At 33.4% G+C, this 17,672-nt stretch overlaps 1 protein-coding gene across 2 annotated transcripts; it reads right to left on the bottom strand.

The window, feature by feature from the left end:
* Nucleotides 1-777: 777 nt before the first annotated feature.
* LOC129891418 (putative clathrin assembly protein At5g35200) lies at nucleotides 778-10,747 on the bottom strand. Of its 2 annotated transcripts, none has more exons than XM_055966779.1 (16): nucleotides 10,473-10,747; nucleotides 7,805-7,933; nucleotides 7,648-7,717; nucleotides 7,446-7,543; nucleotides 4,392-4,533; nucleotides 4,199-4,299; nucleotides 3,689-3,772; nucleotides 3,525-3,575; nucleotides 3,371-3,436; nucleotides 3,216-3,281; nucleotides 3,021-3,101; nucleotides 2,848-2,925; nucleotides 2,446-2,604; nucleotides 2,283-2,358; nucleotides 2,061-2,179; nucleotides 778-1,477 (listed from the first exon to the last, which is right to left on the bottom strand). In XM_055966779.1, the coding sequence occupies exons 2-16, from the start codon at nucleotides 7,901-7,903 to the stop codon at nucleotides 1,094-1,096; spliced, it is 1,674 nt and encodes a 557-aa protein (XP_055822754.1). In that variant the 5' UTR covers nucleotides 7,904-7,933; nucleotides 10,473-10,747; the 3' UTR covers nucleotides 778-1,093. The 2 variants fall into 2 exon arrangements, with proteins under 2 accessions (XP_055822754.1, XP_055822755.1); XM_055966780.1 differs by lacking the exon at nucleotides 10,473-10,747 and adding an exon at nucleotides 9,186-9,224.
* Nucleotides 10,748-17,672: the final 6,925 nt, after the last annotated feature.

A 17,672-nucleotide genomic window follows, 5' to 3' on the forward strand; every position in this document is an offset into this window, starting at 1 on the left:
TATTCTTCATAAATAAAGACATAAATAATGCTATTTAGGAGAATTTCTCTATTATTTACCAATAGGGAGACAAGTGTGAGATCTAAAAATTACAAAAATTAAAAATAAATTAAATCACTATTTAAGAATAGATTAAATTGCTCATAAAAAAAATTAAGTATGATATTATGAAGTATTCAAAATGAAGCATAATAGTTGGTGAAAAATTGTATAATCAATTTAAGTAGTTTGAAATTTTAAAAAAATTGTTTGTTTTTATTTGGGAAGGTTATTATCAAAGGAAGGTGAGTAGTACATATTTCAATATAGGCTCTTTGAATTGACTTCTTTTTTATTTGGTATTTAATTTTCATTCGACATTCGATATCTGCATTAAAGTCCAATTAAATTTAAATTTGCATTGAATAGGACCTCATTTAGGGATAGCGCTCCCTAACAAGAATTTTTCCATGAAGGAGTCTATTCACTCAAACAAAAGGATCATTTTGACTTCTAATTTTTTTATTTGACGATAATTAAACTATTATAAAGATAAAGTGAATTTCACTCTAAATTTTATCATGAAGACATTGAAGTACTAAAAATTTCTTGAAGACTTCCTTAAAAGAGGAACCTCTATAAATAACATGAAATAACGTACCGATCCTATTCATGGAGACTCCGTAACTATTTCGAACTGTCAACCCAAACTGCTTCACATTCTAATATTGGTCAAGTAAAAAAAAATGCTGTACATAGATTGCCTTGCAAAATGCATAATAACAAAAGGAAGATCAGTAAGGAAATCCTCATAAAGATTGAGAGTATACAAAAAGGCCAGATTTCATATCCAATCGATGTACAAATCACTAAACAAATTTGTTTCACAATACATCTAGTGTTCCAAACAATCACAAAAAAAAATGATAAAATTTTTGAGTCAAGAATTATTGAGCTCGCCAGCGATGTTTGCAAATAATGAATGAACCAAGAAAAGCTACCTAGATATTTAACAAATAATTCTTTTCCTATCCCTTGAAGCGATACAAATCTATTCTTCTGAGTATCAAAATCAATAGCTGATTATAGCAACATGTTCTCTCTGGATTATTGTTCAAATGAGGCCAGAATAAGGATTATAGGCGGTTTGTACAGGCATTCTGGGGCCATATGGATTTGCGGTAGCTCCATAAGGGTTGGCAAAGGGATTCGCAGTCGGTTGTTGTTGGGGATTCATCATCATCATCTGTTGCTGGTGTTGGTGTTGTTGCTGCTGTTGTAACATGAAAGCCTGTTGCTGGTTGGCCATGGCTGCCATCTGCACATTTGTCGGGGCAGCCACCATATTGGAGACATAGAACGGGTCATATCCTACATTCTGCATCATGGGAGCTGCTGCTGGTGCAGGCTCCCATGGATTATAGCTCACATTTTGGTTGGTTTGTCTCATTGCATCATCATACAAACTATCTAGCGTAAGTTTGTCGAGTCCTCCACCCTAATTTTTACAAGAGTAGGAAGCATCAGAATAACTGTACAAGTATGGCTATCAAAACTTTCACCTTGGTGGTGTGTTCGATCCCCCACATTGTAATCCCCTCCCCATTTCCCCTTCCCCCACGCCACCCCCAAAAAAATAATGGCTCTTTATACATGTGAAGAAAAATGTGCACCCGTGCATCTAAATCTTCTGCATGCAGATTAAAGATTTAAATTGATAGGTTCAACCTTCCAATTCTTAGATTGAAACCCGTTGGACTTGTAAAATTATGGGTTTGGAATTAATATTTAACAAAATTTCACATGTATATCTTGGTGCAACGCCAGTCCTTCCCTAAGTCCAGAATAGTCGATTTATATTCGTTCTTCTCATTTTCAAGTATATTTCCTGTCGAAAATATTGGGTTCAGTTGAACCCATTGTACGAAGCTTGCATCCAGCTCTACTAGCATGCATTACATTAGCCCCCAAATTAGAGATGGTGAGATTAATTCTTTGTCTCTTACAACACGATTCATTCAATTTTCTAATCAATGGGCACTGATTAAAAGCAGCAAAATGAGAAAGATGTGTGGTTGTACCAGTTTACTAGCAGTAGTGGCACTCTCGTTCGAGCTGGGAGCTTCCACAAGAGCCAGTTCCCAGCCTGAAGTTCCATTACTAAGATGTGAACCAGCTGAAGTCGGTGGGTTGGTAGAGCCTGTGACAGCACCAAGAGTCAGAATTTCCATCTTGAGAATGGGGGCTCGGACGAGTTCCGAACATTACTAGGTATCTAGTGCAATTGTATTTGAAACACTTACCAACTGGTACGATAGCTAAAGCCAAAGAATTTTTCTCATCTAGTTCTGCAACAGCTGGAGAAGGATCGTCCATAGACTACCGACAACAAATTTAAGGCTTCAAATATCCAACAATAGCATTCAATACAATAAGGCTACAGATGAGATGTCTTGAAACTATTACCAAAAGATCAGCAGGTTCTGCTGGAGGAGCTTCCGTTTTAACAAGTTCCGGCTTTGGTTCAGGTTCCTTTTCAGGTTCAGGTGGAGGGGGAGAGCGAGAGCCAGCATCTTTGACCTCTGGGTCCTTTTTGTACTCGATAGCTAAAATAACTTTGGGTTCCTGGAAGTCGAAATAAGTTGCATTAAAATTTCAGATCTCATTGGAGTAAAATAGACTTGTTCAATCAAATTCAAGTCTAACCACTACCCATATCAAAGAAGTATTTTTGCATCCTTGGTGAGCTTCTCATGTGAAGGGGCTTGTTAAACATAATGAGATAAATAAAGCATGTCGTCTATTCTATTATTACTAGCTCCATCCAGAGATAATTGGCAAATATCAAGGTGTGAGAAGATTTCTCACCGAATCTTTCCGCACGGTAGAAGCTCGTGGTGCTTCTCTCACATACTCCTCCATAGCTTGTAAAAATGATGCAGGGGGCTTGATTATAAATAAAACGCAAACAGGATTAGGGAGACATCTACAATGGCAATTAGAAGAAATTGCATATATTTCCTAGAAAAGTTATCTCGTACCTGCTCAATTTTAATAAATTTCTCGCCACGTCCCACGTCAATATTTTTACATATTTCGTAAAACTCTGAAAGTGCTTCCGCCTAAAAATAAATGGAGATGCATCAGGGAACTATCTAAATTCCTAAAGGAACAGAGAGTCTCTCGAACTATTTGATATATTAGCTGGCTCTGCAAATAATCTCTCAGGATGATACCTGCTGACCAGCCCTGCGGTATATATCCAGAGACCTAAGAGCATCATTCCGTTGCATCTCAAAAAACTGTTGAGAAAATAACTTGGTTAACCTTTAGTAATTATTACTGAGGAGAAATAAGACTATCTATAATATAGCAAAAAGAAAAGCCTAACCTTATCAACTAAATTAACCGTACCATCACTGATAGCATTGTAGATTTTAATGCTTTCTGAAGCAACCTATCAAAATAATAATAAGCCATCTGACAGTGAGAAAATGAAATACACAAATCGTTTCTGATAAATCTATGAAGAACAGACTACTTACCATTGAAAGTGCTAACTGAATCACAAAATTGTGAACAGATGTCCCTTGTGGCTGCATGAAAGTTTCATGATCATAAAATTGAGCACAATAGCATGTGCCATCTGAATAAAGGACATATTGTCAATGTAGCAACTATATTGAACTGATTATGAAGATTAACGTACCTGACAGCCGTTTATACGATACAAAAGTTGCTGTAAGGCTGGTAACTGTTCAAGCAATTCCGGTGTGTCCGAATCTTTAGTTCTCTGCATTAAAAAGCATAAGAAACTCCCAACATTTAATGTTTCACCTAAAGATAAGAAGATTGCTAAGGAAAGTAATCGGATCCTCGCAATATGGAATAACAATTGTCGCACAAAAACAAAATACTATCAACACACATAGGCGTCACCAAGAGAAGGCCTAGTACGGGAGTAACAAACTGAAGATCCCAAGTTCGAATTCCTACTGAAACACTTGGTGTGGCTACTCCAACCTTGGAAGGCTGAATTACCTTAGCAACCTGACTTATGGGCTAGACAAGGATATCCGGTCGATTGGTAGAGGTGCGCATAAGTTCACCTGAACAAACGATATAATACAGATGCACAAACACACACACACATACAAATATGCAACAGAACTCCTTTAAACTAACTATTGGCAGAGATTAAAAAGAGAGTTTCTCGCACCGGCCGATCAGTCTCCACATCATATTTCAGAACTCGAAAACATTCCAGCCTCTCCTCCAAGAACAAGGCATATGAACGCACCCAAGCAGAGTAATCCCATGCTGAAAAGTTTATCAGAGCAATTATCAATACTGAAGGAGATCACTGTGGTCAACTTCCTGTAAGTAAGTAAAAAGGTTGATAATATGCATACCATTTGGACTAGAGTCATCTTTGAAATGAGCCATGTTAAGCATACGATTTCTGCTGCGGCCATAGTTAATAAGTTCCTCCTGGAATGTGGGGTCCACCTCTCTTAAAGCACGGTGAATGACGATCAACGTTTTTAGGGCAACCTGTGAACCGACGACAGTGAAAAATGAATCAGTAAACAGGGGCGATTTTGGAATGTAATTTTACGGTGAACGTGAACCCATAGTCTTTCGGCAAAACTAGGTACTTTATGTAGATAGATATTTCTTAAATTGATCTAATATTACCTGTTAGCACCTATGCTAGAAAAAGGCTTAATGGTGCACTTGGTTGAAAGCTAAGTTATTCACCTAGAGGAATACGGATCAATTCCCACTTAAAGCATTTTTTGTCCTCCTTTCTTTAATAGTGCACCCATGTTCTAGACATCCTAGATTTGTCAAAAAAAGGTAAAGGTGCTTTATGTGTCACCTGTGGAGAGTATATAACTGATGATCAGGAAATCAAGGTTACCTAAACCGCAATCAGTTTATATGTTTGACGCATTAATGTGAAACCAAGATTATGAAAACAAAGCAAAATGAGCCTTAAAACATTCGAACCAACACTTGATTATCAACATTATTCCTCAGCTCCAGGAGTTAGACCTTCACAAAAGCAAGACGATATTTCGTCTTCATGATTGAAGCTAAATTGCAGAAAAGAATGGGCTTATAATCTGATCTGTTTTCACCAATGAAATTAAGGCCAGTGGATATCATGTGTCAGTAGACCAAAATAACTAAGCACACAGCACAAAAATTGTTGTCTATTTGTCTCATAATATGTTCAACATTAGCTCTTAAATATGTTGGATCTCAACATGAACAAGAAAGAGACAATTGAGATCTTCATGGGGTCTCCATAGGACCTTAGACAAGTCAATGTTCTTTGAATAGTGTGATGCTGTGCTCTAAGTCGTCCTATACTTTAAAAACTTCACCCTGGACCTTAGTCATGTCAATGTTCCCGGAGAGTAGCTCTCTAGGGTGTAAAACAACTCTAAAGGGCTAAAGTTCACCAACTCGAGTTTTTTTTTTATTTTCTTCTTTTGATTTTTACCATCACGATGCCCCAACTTGGGTTACACCCATTTGAGTTCATTTGATACTTAGACCAACAGTGTACCATGGTGGTGCCTTAGACCAACCATGATTGTACAATAATAGCTCTCAGCTATATGGCAGTTGAAACGTGATCAACTTCTATAAAAGCCAGTAACCTGCTAAAGCTCCAGTAATCAAATGATATACAAGAAAAAAAGTACTAAATCAAGAAGTGAGAACCTATGTTGTGCGGACTATTCAAAATCCTTGCCACCCATGTCGACATGAAATGGGTGTGAGTGTGAGATCCATTTGGTCAATTCATCTTCAATGCTTTGACTACATCTATGATCGAGAAGTATAGATTGATTGGGTATTTACTTTGATTTTGTAGGTTAAAGTATATGGCTATACAAAGTCACATTACTGCTGGCATTGCTCGGTTTTGACATGGATACAGTAATGCTGCAAGATCAACGCTAGGATATTAGAGTGATAGACCCCTTAACTGAGGGTCCCTTTTGAACAAAGAAGAGAATTTTTTTACGCTTTCCTTAAGAATAATGAACTGACCGCCCAACCATAGATGAAGTAGTACCTTTAGCATTGTGGCCTAGCCCAATGGAATAGTGCGTACGAATTCTGGCTCACCCAACCATTAAAATAGAAAGCAATTATTCTTAAAGGGAAGTTGTTACTCTGAATGTGGTAATTATGTGGATCTTTTTCGCTTCAGTCCAAATGTAAAACCTGAAAGATAATGAAACTGGGGACTGATGCCCCGTTCAATGTATTCAATTTTTGGCTTGCATAACTTGGCGCAACTAATGTAATAATGTGGCATGTAAGTGACTGTAACTCAGATAGCCAAAATAGCAAGCTTCCAAACTTGGCAACTACACAAAGTTTCCTCCCATTTCATGGCCCCTCGCTAAATAAGAAAGAGAAGAAACATCAAATGAATATCTACTTGAAGTGTTCACAAATAAAGCCGTATGAGAATTTTAACCCAGATAGAGAAAACCCTCCTAACCGTGAAGTATGTGAACGTAGTTTGTCTTTATCAAAAATAATGTGAAGTTAGTTAAAACTATAAAGAGCAAAAGGCAATAGATGAGAAGTGAAAAATAAACAAAATAGGAACTTAAAGGACTGATTTTATTTTTTTTCACCCCTCCCAAGGAGCTCCAATTTCTTGCTCTAGACTCGAACCTACAACCTTAAGGTTGGAGGTGGAGGGTGCTTACCAGCTGAGCCCCTCTTGTCATTGAAAGATCATTCGAGGGATTTATTTTTGATGATCCTTCTTTCAAGTTCTCTTACATTAACGGAAGGATTATTCGAGGGATTTAATTAACTTTCCAGGAAGAACATAGTATTTCTTTTTTCAAAACCAAATAAAAATAGTTTTCTTCCCAGGACACTGGGATGTGAGTTCTATAGCACCCCCTAATTTTTCATGTTCACCTTTAGAATCTTTATGGTAATTTGTGCTTGTAGAAAAAGAAGAAACGATAAACTAACAGATCTTTGCCAAATCAGCATTTCGAGAACTAATAATGATTGATAGGTATGGGACAAACTTTTCATGAAAGGTGCTACTGAATTGAACTCAGGTATAGAAACTATAAGCAGCATGAGGCAATAGATCAACTAGGCAAAGTTAACAAAATGAATAGTTTCTCTTCCCTTGATGGGGGAATTGTTCTAGAGATTTAACTTGTTTTCCCAAAAGAACCTATTTCCTATTTTTATTTAATTTTCAGGACTTGTGGGGTAATAGCAGTTCACAGCACCGCCTTGTTTCTTACGTCTTTCTGCAGTTATAAATAAGAAACAACAATAAAACTAACAGGACTTTTCCAAACCAGTATTTCGAGAACTACTACGGTTGATCGGTAAAGAAAATGCTTCTCTTGAATTTATCTTTCATGAAAAAGATGCTACAGAATTGAATTTATTGTTCGTACCGCCCAATTATGTGTCTTTGACAACCTTCTCGCAAGAGCATGAATGCAGTATGCAACATCAGCTCGAGGCCTGGTAGCCGAGATGGCAGAAAAAATGGCTGAAAATGAGAATCAAAAAACTCTATCAAGTCCCATTCTGAATGCAGTTTATTGCTATAATTCGGCAAGTTACATCTCCATAACATAATGGTCTGATGCTTACCTCTTATGTACTTCTCCTTTGCTGGATGTTCAACATGATTTGTTGCCTTAACTATAGCAATATCCAATTCCTGAAGAACGTTAAGAAAACAGGTATCAGGAGAGCAATCAAAATGGATGTAGAACGAGAACAGGTAGAAAAAAATGAATATCATTACCTTATAGCTACTATTGATTTTAGCTAAACTGACAGTGGTAGTATCCTTGAGTGATCCAAGGGTTTTTCTTAAGCTGTTCTGCGTACCTCCGCCCGACATTTCTCTCTTCACGGCTTTAGCAGGCAGTGGCTACAATAATAAGCCTACATTAAATGAACTCAAAAAGTACCATAATGAAACATTTCTCCAATCATCTACTCCCTCCGTTTCAATTTGTTCGTTTTACTTTCCTTTTTAGTCTATTCCAAAAAGAATGCCTCTTTTCCTTTTTGGCAACTCTTTAGTTTCATCTTTCCACGTGGCACATTTTAGACCACAAGATTAAAAGACATTTTGGTACATTCAACACTTCTTTAGTTTAAGACCACAAAATTCAAAAATCTTCTTCACTTTCTTAAACTCTGTGCCAAGTCAAAACCAGACAATCAAATTGAAACAAAGTATAATATAATTCCACAAGAAGTACAGTATGCTATAAAATATCAGATAAGAACCAATTTGAATCCAACACGCTACATCCAAGTCAAATCATCTATATGGTATTCATTTAACCAGAAAATTCAAACACCATATATCCAAGTCAGTCTAATTTTGGTGAATCGAAACTAAAAACCCAAGAATTGAAAGAAAATTTTGTTCATCATATCTTAAACATAAGAGAGCTAGTGAGTTCACAAAGTCACTTGAATTAATCTCTACAACTTTTTGCAGGTAAAATTCTACATTGTACAGCCCAAGAAACAAAGGCAAAGTTATGCACCTAGGAATCATCTGATAAGCTCAAAGAAGAACAGAACATTAACAACAACAAAAACATTTTATAGTCAGCACCATCAAAATTTAAACCCAACAAAAGAATTTATCCCAAGAACAAACAAAGAATCAGGCTGCACATTGACTCAAATACTTCATAATCAAAGAACCAACAAACTCAATTCGATCTTTACTCATTTCACACCTCAAAACTTCAGTTCAACCAAAAAGGCCAAAAGGGTATCTTTTGATGAACAAATAAAAATCAAAAAGCAAGTCTAAAACTCAACTTCACAGTCAAAGATCCATCAAATTCAAAATTCAGTCTTTACTCATTCATACCTCAAAATTTCAGCTCAATATATAATCCCACAACCAAAAAAGGCCAAAAGGGTATCTTCTTATAAGCAAATAAAAATCAAAAGGCTAGTCTGAAACACAACTTCATAATCAAAGATCCAACAAACTCAAAATTCAATATTTACTCATTTATACCTCAAATCAGCTCAACCAAGAAAGCCAAAAGGGTCTCATCCTATAACAAAAAGAGATCAAAAACCAGGACTGAAACTAAACTTCTTGATCAAATATCCAACACATTAAAAATTCAATCTTTACACATTAATACCTCAAATGTTCAGCTCAACCAAAAATCCCAAAACCAAAAAGGCCAAAAGGATATCTTCCTACAAACAAATAAAAATCAAAAGGCTAGTCTAAAACACAACTTTATAATCAAAGATCCAACAAACCCAAAATTCAATGTCTACACATTCATACCTCAAATGTTCAGCTCAACAAAAAAGACCAAAAGGGTATCTTCTTACAAACAAATAAAAATCAAAAGACTAGTCTGAAACACAACTTCAAAATCAAAGATCCAACAAACTCAAAATTCAATATTTACTCATTTATACCTCAAATCAGCTCAACCAAGAAAGCCAAAAGGGTCTCTTCCTATAACAAAAAGAGATCAAAAACCAGGTCTGAAACTAAACTTCTTAATCAAATATCCAACACACTAAAAATTCAATCTTTACACATTAATACCTCAAATGTTCAGCTCAACCGAAAATCCCAAAATCAAAAAGGCCAAAAGGATATCTTCTTACAAACAAATAAAAATCAAAAGGCTAGTCTAAAACACAACTTTATAATCAAAGATCCAACAAACCCAAAATTCAATGTCTACACATTCATACCTCAAATGTTCAGCTCAACAAAAAAGACCAAAAGGGTATCTTCTTACAAACAAATAAAAATCAAAAGACTAGTCTGAAACACAACTTCAAAATCAAAGATCCAACAAACTCAAAATTCAATATTTACTCATTTATACCTCAAATCAGCTCAACCAAGAAAGCCAAAAGGGTCTCTTCCTATAACAAAAAGAGATCAAAAACCAGGTCTGAAACTAAACTTCTTAATCAAATATCCAACACACTAAAAATTCAATCTTTACACATTAATACCTCAAATGTTCAGCTCAACCGAAAATCCCAAAATCAAAAAGGCCAAAAGGATATCTTCTTACAAACAAATAAAAATCAAAAGGCTAGTCTAAAACACAACTTTATAATCAAAGATCCAACAAACCCAAAATTCAATGTCTACACATTCATACCTCAAATGTTCAGCTCAACAAAAAAGACCAAAAGGGTATCTTCTTACAAACAAATAAAAATCAAAAGACTAGTCTGAAACACAACTTCAAAATCAAAGATCCAACAAACCCAAAATTCAATCTTTACACATTCATACCTCAAATGTTCAGTTCAACCAAAAAAAAACCACAACCAAAAAGACCAAAAGGGTATCTTTTAACAAGCAAATAAAAATCAAAAGACTAGTCTGAAACACAACTTCATAATCAAAGATCCAACACACCAAAAATTCAATCTTTACACACCCATACCTCAAATGTTCAGCTCAACCAACAATCCCACAACCAAGAAAGCCAACAGGGTTCTTCCTATGAACAAAATAGAATTTAAAAAAGCAGGTTTAAAAGCTGAAACTCGAGTGAAGCTGAAGAATTTCAGCGAGAAATTTGAGGAAAAAGGGAAAAGGGGCTAGAAGGGTATGGACTAAAGAGGGTGTGGGGGGAGTCTTTTCTGGTGGCCTGCACAGAAGAATGGTCTCCAACAATGAATTTGTTTTGGTTGGCGGTCGGCGTCATTTACCATTTATTTTTTATTGCATTTCTTGAAATTGTGCATTGTAGGAGTATTAAATTTTTGTTTATGCACATCTATACACACTTGTTTTTATTTTTATTCACTATTCGTTACGAGCTTTAGAGTCTCATTAAAAAATTCATATTTACATAATGTAAGTCTTATTCAGGGAGAAATATTTCCTATTAAAAAAAGTCATACTCAAAGCTTTAAAGATTAATTAGAAAGAAATAGTCATATTAGGTACGCCATATTTTTCCATGATATATTCTCTATTGAAACGTTCATTTAATAGTCAATGATTTGGGTTAAATTATAATTCAAATTGAAAAATGTTATTAATTTATAGATATGGGGTTGTTGAATTAATGATTTTAAAATTTTCTATTATTTAATTATTGATTTGAGATTCGGATATCTAATATTCTTAATGGGTTGATTAATAATCAATATCCCAATAAAAATTACTAAATTATAATTTTAATTTTAAGTATATAAGATTATCCGATCTTAGAATTTGAAAATAAATACTCATATATTTGCAATTTTGTCAAATTGTAATACGTTTATCGCGACGATTCAACATTTTTATAGCCTAAAGTCAAATTTCTTCTAATAATTATATTTCAATTGATACTATAGCTAATTTGTTATTTTTCTGTTTGTGATTGGGTAATTTTGTTGTGATATCATTTTCAAAGTTTTCTAATTAGTGACCAAGTTTTATTATAATTGTAACATGTTGTTTTTTAATCCTACAAATTGTTCTACAATTTGCATTAATTAGCAGATTAAAGTAATGTAGCAACTAGTAAACTGAAAAGCAAGTACACGAAGTAAATGAAATTATTTTATAAATGTCCAGTTCTTATCGATAATTAAAATAAATTTTAATTTCAATTTTTATGGTATCTGATTAAGCACATCAAATTTTTAGTTAATTGAATTGTACACTTTTAGACTATTCACTTGTGATATTTATAAGTTTATCATAATCACTTAATTACTCATATATTATATTGAGTATATTTTATATTATTTAAAATGTGACAGTAGTTATAAATAATCAATATAACATATTTATTGTATAAATGTACCAAAACACATATTTTAATTAATTAATTGTTAATGTGCTAAATAGAATATCATAAAGATCAAGCTATAATTTACAAATAACTTAGGAATAAAAAGTGTTATTATCCTCTTTTATAAACGAATTTTATTTATATGCATGCATAATAATATATGAAAATAATATATAAGAGATTTTTTACTGAATCATTTTCTTCTATTCGAAAGTCTTTATTTCGTGCAATTTACTAATTTCTTGTTAGAGACATAATTTAGAGTGTCAATGGAGTTATGATTTTCATATTTGTATCAAGTTTTCCACATAATAATAACAACTTTATTGTGACATAAAGTGTTATAATTTTACGAACAAAAGAAAGAAAGAACAGTCATCAAATTCTCATACTTTTTATGATTAAATGCATTTTAAATATTTGTCACGTCGCATAATTTTCGTCCAAAAAAATTTAAAAAAAATTCTTTGGCCCAATAAATTTTTCTTTAAAAAATTAACAATGGCAGTAAAAATTGTTCCATTTTACTAATCCAAAAAGTTGTCAGAATACGGAAGCGTACGATAATAAAATGTAAATATTTTTTTTCTTATACTATAGTACTAAGTATTATATTGTAATGATTAAATATGGACCGTTAGATTTGATGAATGATGAGTTAAAGTGGGACCCAAAAGTTTAAGATGTAAAGTAGCTGTCCACAGCTGAGCACTTTAGTGAAACTGACCACATTGTACGTACTAACCTGTACCTGCTAATCATCAATCTTGTTTTTTTTTAATAAAAAAAAACACAAAAAAGAGGGGTGGGGGGGAAATAGGGGGGTCAGGGGTACAATGTTTTTTTTTGATTTGGTAATTAACATTTGAGTTGTATAAGGTAAAAAAAAAAAAGTGGAAGTGGGGTGGGGGTGGACAAATATTTTTCTTGATTTGGTAATTAATATTTGAGTTGTATAATGGAGGTCTTGCTATTTTGAGGATTTTAAACATCTTCATTGATATGATTGTGTTTCATTATGACCATTTTAAATTTTTTTCTAGAAATGTCTTTATTGAAATAGACACGTTGATTTTTTTAAAGCAAATTGAAATGTTTGAAATTGCAAAAATGGTAGTTTAAGTTGAACGAGTTAGACTATCATGACTCATTGTTTAGTTTATCTTAACTCCACTAATTCTAAACAAGATTGGACAATGATTCATTTACTTATAAAAATCACCCTATTTTAATCCGTCCAAATAACGTTTTACACACGTCTACGCCCCTAATATTTTGAAATCTACCCTTTCATAAATAGCACATTAGAAAATTAGGAATTCAGCAAAATTATAGGAGTAACATTTAGTAGGCATTTAAAATTAAAAAATTAAATAAAAATTAAAATTGTGCTTGAACATAAATAGAGGACCAATTTTAAGGTTTTTGCCCGTTGAAAAGGTGTATATATACATTGAGAGGCAAAACGTAAAATATGAAGTAGCTTAAAGTTTCGTTTTGCACTCTTAAATTATTATTCATGAGTGAATTGGAAAAGCGAACAAAAATTTATTAGTCGTTAATTAAATGGGTGCAAAAAACAATAGACAAAGAGAATAAAAACCAGCATCCTTTTAATAAAGGAATATTATAAAAATTTAAGACACTGCATGATTAAATATAAAGTAGTATTAATCTTTATGCTTAGTGTGCAATTAGTGTATTATTCCTTTTCAGACTAACACACAAACTAAGGAGAGATCTCAACCAATAATTGAACAATAAACAAATACTTAAAAAAATAGTACTTTTTTTTTTACGGGAACAGACTCTACACGAGGCTCCCACCTCTCGTGCACAGCCAGGGGTTGAGCCGCACACCCCCAAGCCTTATTATACATAAAACAGAAAAATACACGGAGGGGGACATAAACCTAACCTCCAATCTTATGGTGGTTCATAAGTCGGCCATCCTACTAAGGTCAGTCAACTCATCCCCGATACAAGCACACGAAAAGAAAACCTAGAAACTATGCACCTAAAGAAGAGGACTCCTCTCGATACAAAGAAACTAGGAAAACATAAATAAGGGAGACTCGCCCTTTACATAAAATAAAGGAAAAATCTAAATAAAACTGGGGATGAATCCTCATAAAAGCTATATACAACAAAATTTTAGCGTCAGCGAGGATCATCAAATAACATGGCTAAAAATATAACATGGAGACAAACACTGCAATTGGGCGCTCAATCCAATGATGCGACACAAGTAGTAGATCATGGAGGCTTCTTAATCCTTTTGGTCTTCCTCCGTCTAAAGCTAGGTAGGCCGGCTCTATCTAGCATGTAGTATCCTCGTGTACCCCGAGGTAGCTGCTGGAGGGTGGTGTAGTGGCCTGGAGTGGTAAGAGTGTGACTGTGCTTGGAGAGAGCATCCGCAGTGAAGTTTGCCTCCCTGTATACATGCCTGCAAGAAAAGAAAACAAATAATTCGGAAATAACAACAAGGTCATGAGTTACCCGGTGAAGGCTCCACGGAGGTTTCGTCTGATGATTGATCCATTTAGTGATCAACTCCGAGTCGACTTCTAGGATAACGTGCTGAAAGCCCTGTTGAATGCACCATTTAAGCCCATAAACTGCCGCCTCTAGTTCGGCTTGGTTGTTGGTTCCCTCCCCTAACGGTATGGCGTAGGCGAAGATGAATCTACCCATATGATCTCTTAAGATGCCACCCCCCCCCAATTGCCCCTAGATTACCCAACGCGCTTCCGTCAGTGTTCAGCTTAACAAAAACGAGTTGTGGTTTAGTCCACGAGACTTGGGTGATCTTCATTTCATGAGCACACTTATCTATGCAGGAAATAGTGTGGATCCAGTTCGAAGGCCAATGGATATAGGGGTACGCGACTCTAAGTAGATTAGAGATGTCTTTGAAAACGGCAAATTTCACTCTCGCCAGGCTAGAAATCTTTCCCCCGTATTTGCTCGCGCACCTATTCTTCCACAAATTCCAACATATAAATATTAGGGTGGAGTGAAGGATAAGTTTGTGAGCTTCTGTGCGGTACTTGTGAAGCCACCAGCTCATAACAAGAGGTTTGAGGGGTGTGGCTTCATGCTTTATGCCTAGGGAGTCAGAGAAGTAGCGCCAAATATTCATAGCGAAGTGGCCCGTGTTGAAAATGTGCTCTATGGTGTCCGGACCTGGACTGTGGCAGCAATAGCATGGAGTGGAAACATGACCGAATGCAATGATCTTTTCCTCCGTTGGCAGTTTGCCTCTAAAAGCCCTCCACAACAAAAAAGAGCATTTAAAGGGGATGTTTTTGTGCCAAGTGTAATGGTCGGAAAGTGTCTTGGTCCTATGTTCCCTCACAAGCTGCTACTAGTTATGAACCACAAGTCCTTGTTTTTTCTTGTGGTTTCTCGCTTGGTGTCTAATGTTTGGTGTTTGTATTAGAGTCTGATTATATTTAGAGAGTAAAACACCTCCTGATTAAAGAAACTTCATACCAACAAGGCTAAAATTGCATATAATTAAGAATTAAGGAGATGTACTTACCGCTCCATCAGAACGATGAACCACTAGTTATTTATTCATTTAATTTGGTTTCATATGAAAGTATTTCATAATTTAAGATTTTGGGGTTACTTCTCTATTACTATCTTTAATCAAATGAGAAATTAAAATTTCTATTGTCAATTTTTTTTAATGTTATAAAATATAAAATAAAGGAAAAAGGGTTAAAAATGTCGTTAAATTATTTGAAATGAACAAAATTTTTATCCGTTTATATTTTGGTTCAAAATGCCCTTGTCGTCAATATTTTTATCCAGAAATGCCCCTATTGTTACTTAATGGTCAAAAATGCTCTTTTTTTAAAAAAAATATATTATTTATTTTCTTTTTGAACATATTTGTTTTTATTAACAAATGTTTATTCTACTTCAGTTAGAAAAAAATTAAAAAATTAAAAATATTTCTTATTTTATTATAATTATTTTTTATCATTATTTGAATAAAAATTAATAATGAATTTATTATGATCTTATATATATGACATATATTATCCGTTAAAATATAGAGTACATGAAATTATTCTTTTAATTGATAAAATGAGATTATGAAGTATAAAATAATTTCCTACATTTTTATTACTTAAAGTGGTTTAACAAGAAAGAAAACAAGAATAGAGTTTCTTAAAAGTAATATTTTTATAAGGAACAAGATTTTTTTTTCTTTAAAAAATATATTTATTCAAAAGGGCATTTTGATCCATTTTGTAACAATAGGGGCATTTTTGACCCATTAAATAACAATAAGGGTATTTCTGGATCAAATTATTGACGGCAAAAGCATTTTTGAATCAAATTATAAATCGAGACATTTTTATTCATTTCAAATAGTTTAAGAGTATTTTTAACTCTTTTCCCTAAAATAAATAGAAAACTCCATTAAAACATTAAACAAATGATCAAACATAAATTAGGAAAAAGCACTAATTTTGACGCTACTTTTATGAATTTCTTTGTTTCATTGTTTAATGGTTTCTTAGTACAGGTAGACAACATATTACGTGTATTTTGTATAATAATAATATATTCAATAAAGTTTTACGAGTGAAATCTAAAAAGGGTGAAGGTGTACACAAACTTTATCCTTATTTTAATAGATTAGAAAAAATATTTTTAATAGACTCTCAACTCAAAATTACGTATATTTATATAAAAAAATTAGTTTCTAGATGTTAAAAGGATCCTAGAATACCTCTTAAAATTAGTTGTCAAGTTTGAATTTTATTTTTATCTAGAAGTTAGTTAGCATCATTTTCTCATGCTGTGACTTGTCACTAAACTGTAGCATTAATTCAAACTTAATCTTGAAGTCAACTACAATTACCCATTGTTCAAATCTAAATCTTTAGGATGGTCCTAATAAAATGAAATATAGACCATATAAAATAACTAACTATAAGGTCATCTACACAAAATTATACTTTAACATGTGGTAAATATATCACATGTTTTAGAAGGTGCAAGTAGCATATATTGAGAATAAAATGAAAAAAATTAATTGAGATAGTTCGATCATGTTTTGTATCGACGAATATATACATTGGATCGCAGATATAAAATTATGGTGAGTGAAAGAATTAAAGAGGACTACATAGACGTAAAATCATATGATGTAAATTATCTTGAATAACTTACCATTTATTGAAACCAATCAACACTTCATTATAAAACTGAAGTATAATAAAGAAAAAAGATCCATAGAAGTGATTTTTACTAATTGTGAGTACAGGATTTTGAACCTATTGCTATTCTAGAAGTAGTTTGACCTTAATATTAATTTATATGCTAATAAGAATATGGAGAATTTATTATTGTAATATGAACAAAGTAATTACTCAACAATCTTTAATTAGTATGAAATAATGGATTCCAGCTTACAGCAAAGATGCTTAATTATCCAGCAAATATGCTTGTGGTTTTGCCAGTTAAGAAGAATAATTAATACAGCTTCATGTGCACCAGCTTGTTCTTCTTACTCCCTCTGTCTTGAAATACTCATTGTAGTTTTTTTAAAAAAATTATACGTCACTTAAAAAATATAAATTAGGGAAAGTGGTTTTAACTATTTTATCGTTATTTATGTCTTGAATTATAGTCTGTTCATTTAATATTTACTTTACAATGAAAAAAGTTTGAGTATGAACAATTATTACTAAGAGATTGTTTTAAAAAAAAAATCTTAAATTTTTAAAATAAGAAATATTTTTAGTAAAGAGATTAATAGCCTGTTTGGCAAAATTTCTATAATCCGTTTATTTTGAAAAGTGTGAATCTGTCTTTTTTATTGCATTTTTG

This window comes from Solanum dulcamara, chromosome 6 (genome assembly GCF_947179165.1).
Source record: "Solanum dulcamara chromosome 6, daSolDulc1.2, whole genome shotgun sequence".
In the NCBI taxonomy this organism is placed as follows: Eukaryota; Viridiplantae; Streptophyta; class Magnoliopsida; order Solanales; family Solanaceae; genus Solanum; species Solanum dulcamara.

Coding starts and splice junctions, on each gene's coding strand:
- LOC129891418 (XM_055966779.1), bottom strand. CDS start 7,903: ATGTCGGGCGGAGGTACGCAGAACAGCTTAAGAAAAACCCTTGGATCA. Junction 4,534..7,445: donor CAAAGACACATAATTGGGCG/GTACGAACAATA, acceptor GTCGGTTCACAG/GTTGCCCTAAAAACGTTGAT. Junction 1,478..2,060: donor CCACTACTGCTAGTAAACTG/GTACAACCACAC, acceptor TGTAAAAATTAG/GGTGGAGGACTCGACAAACT.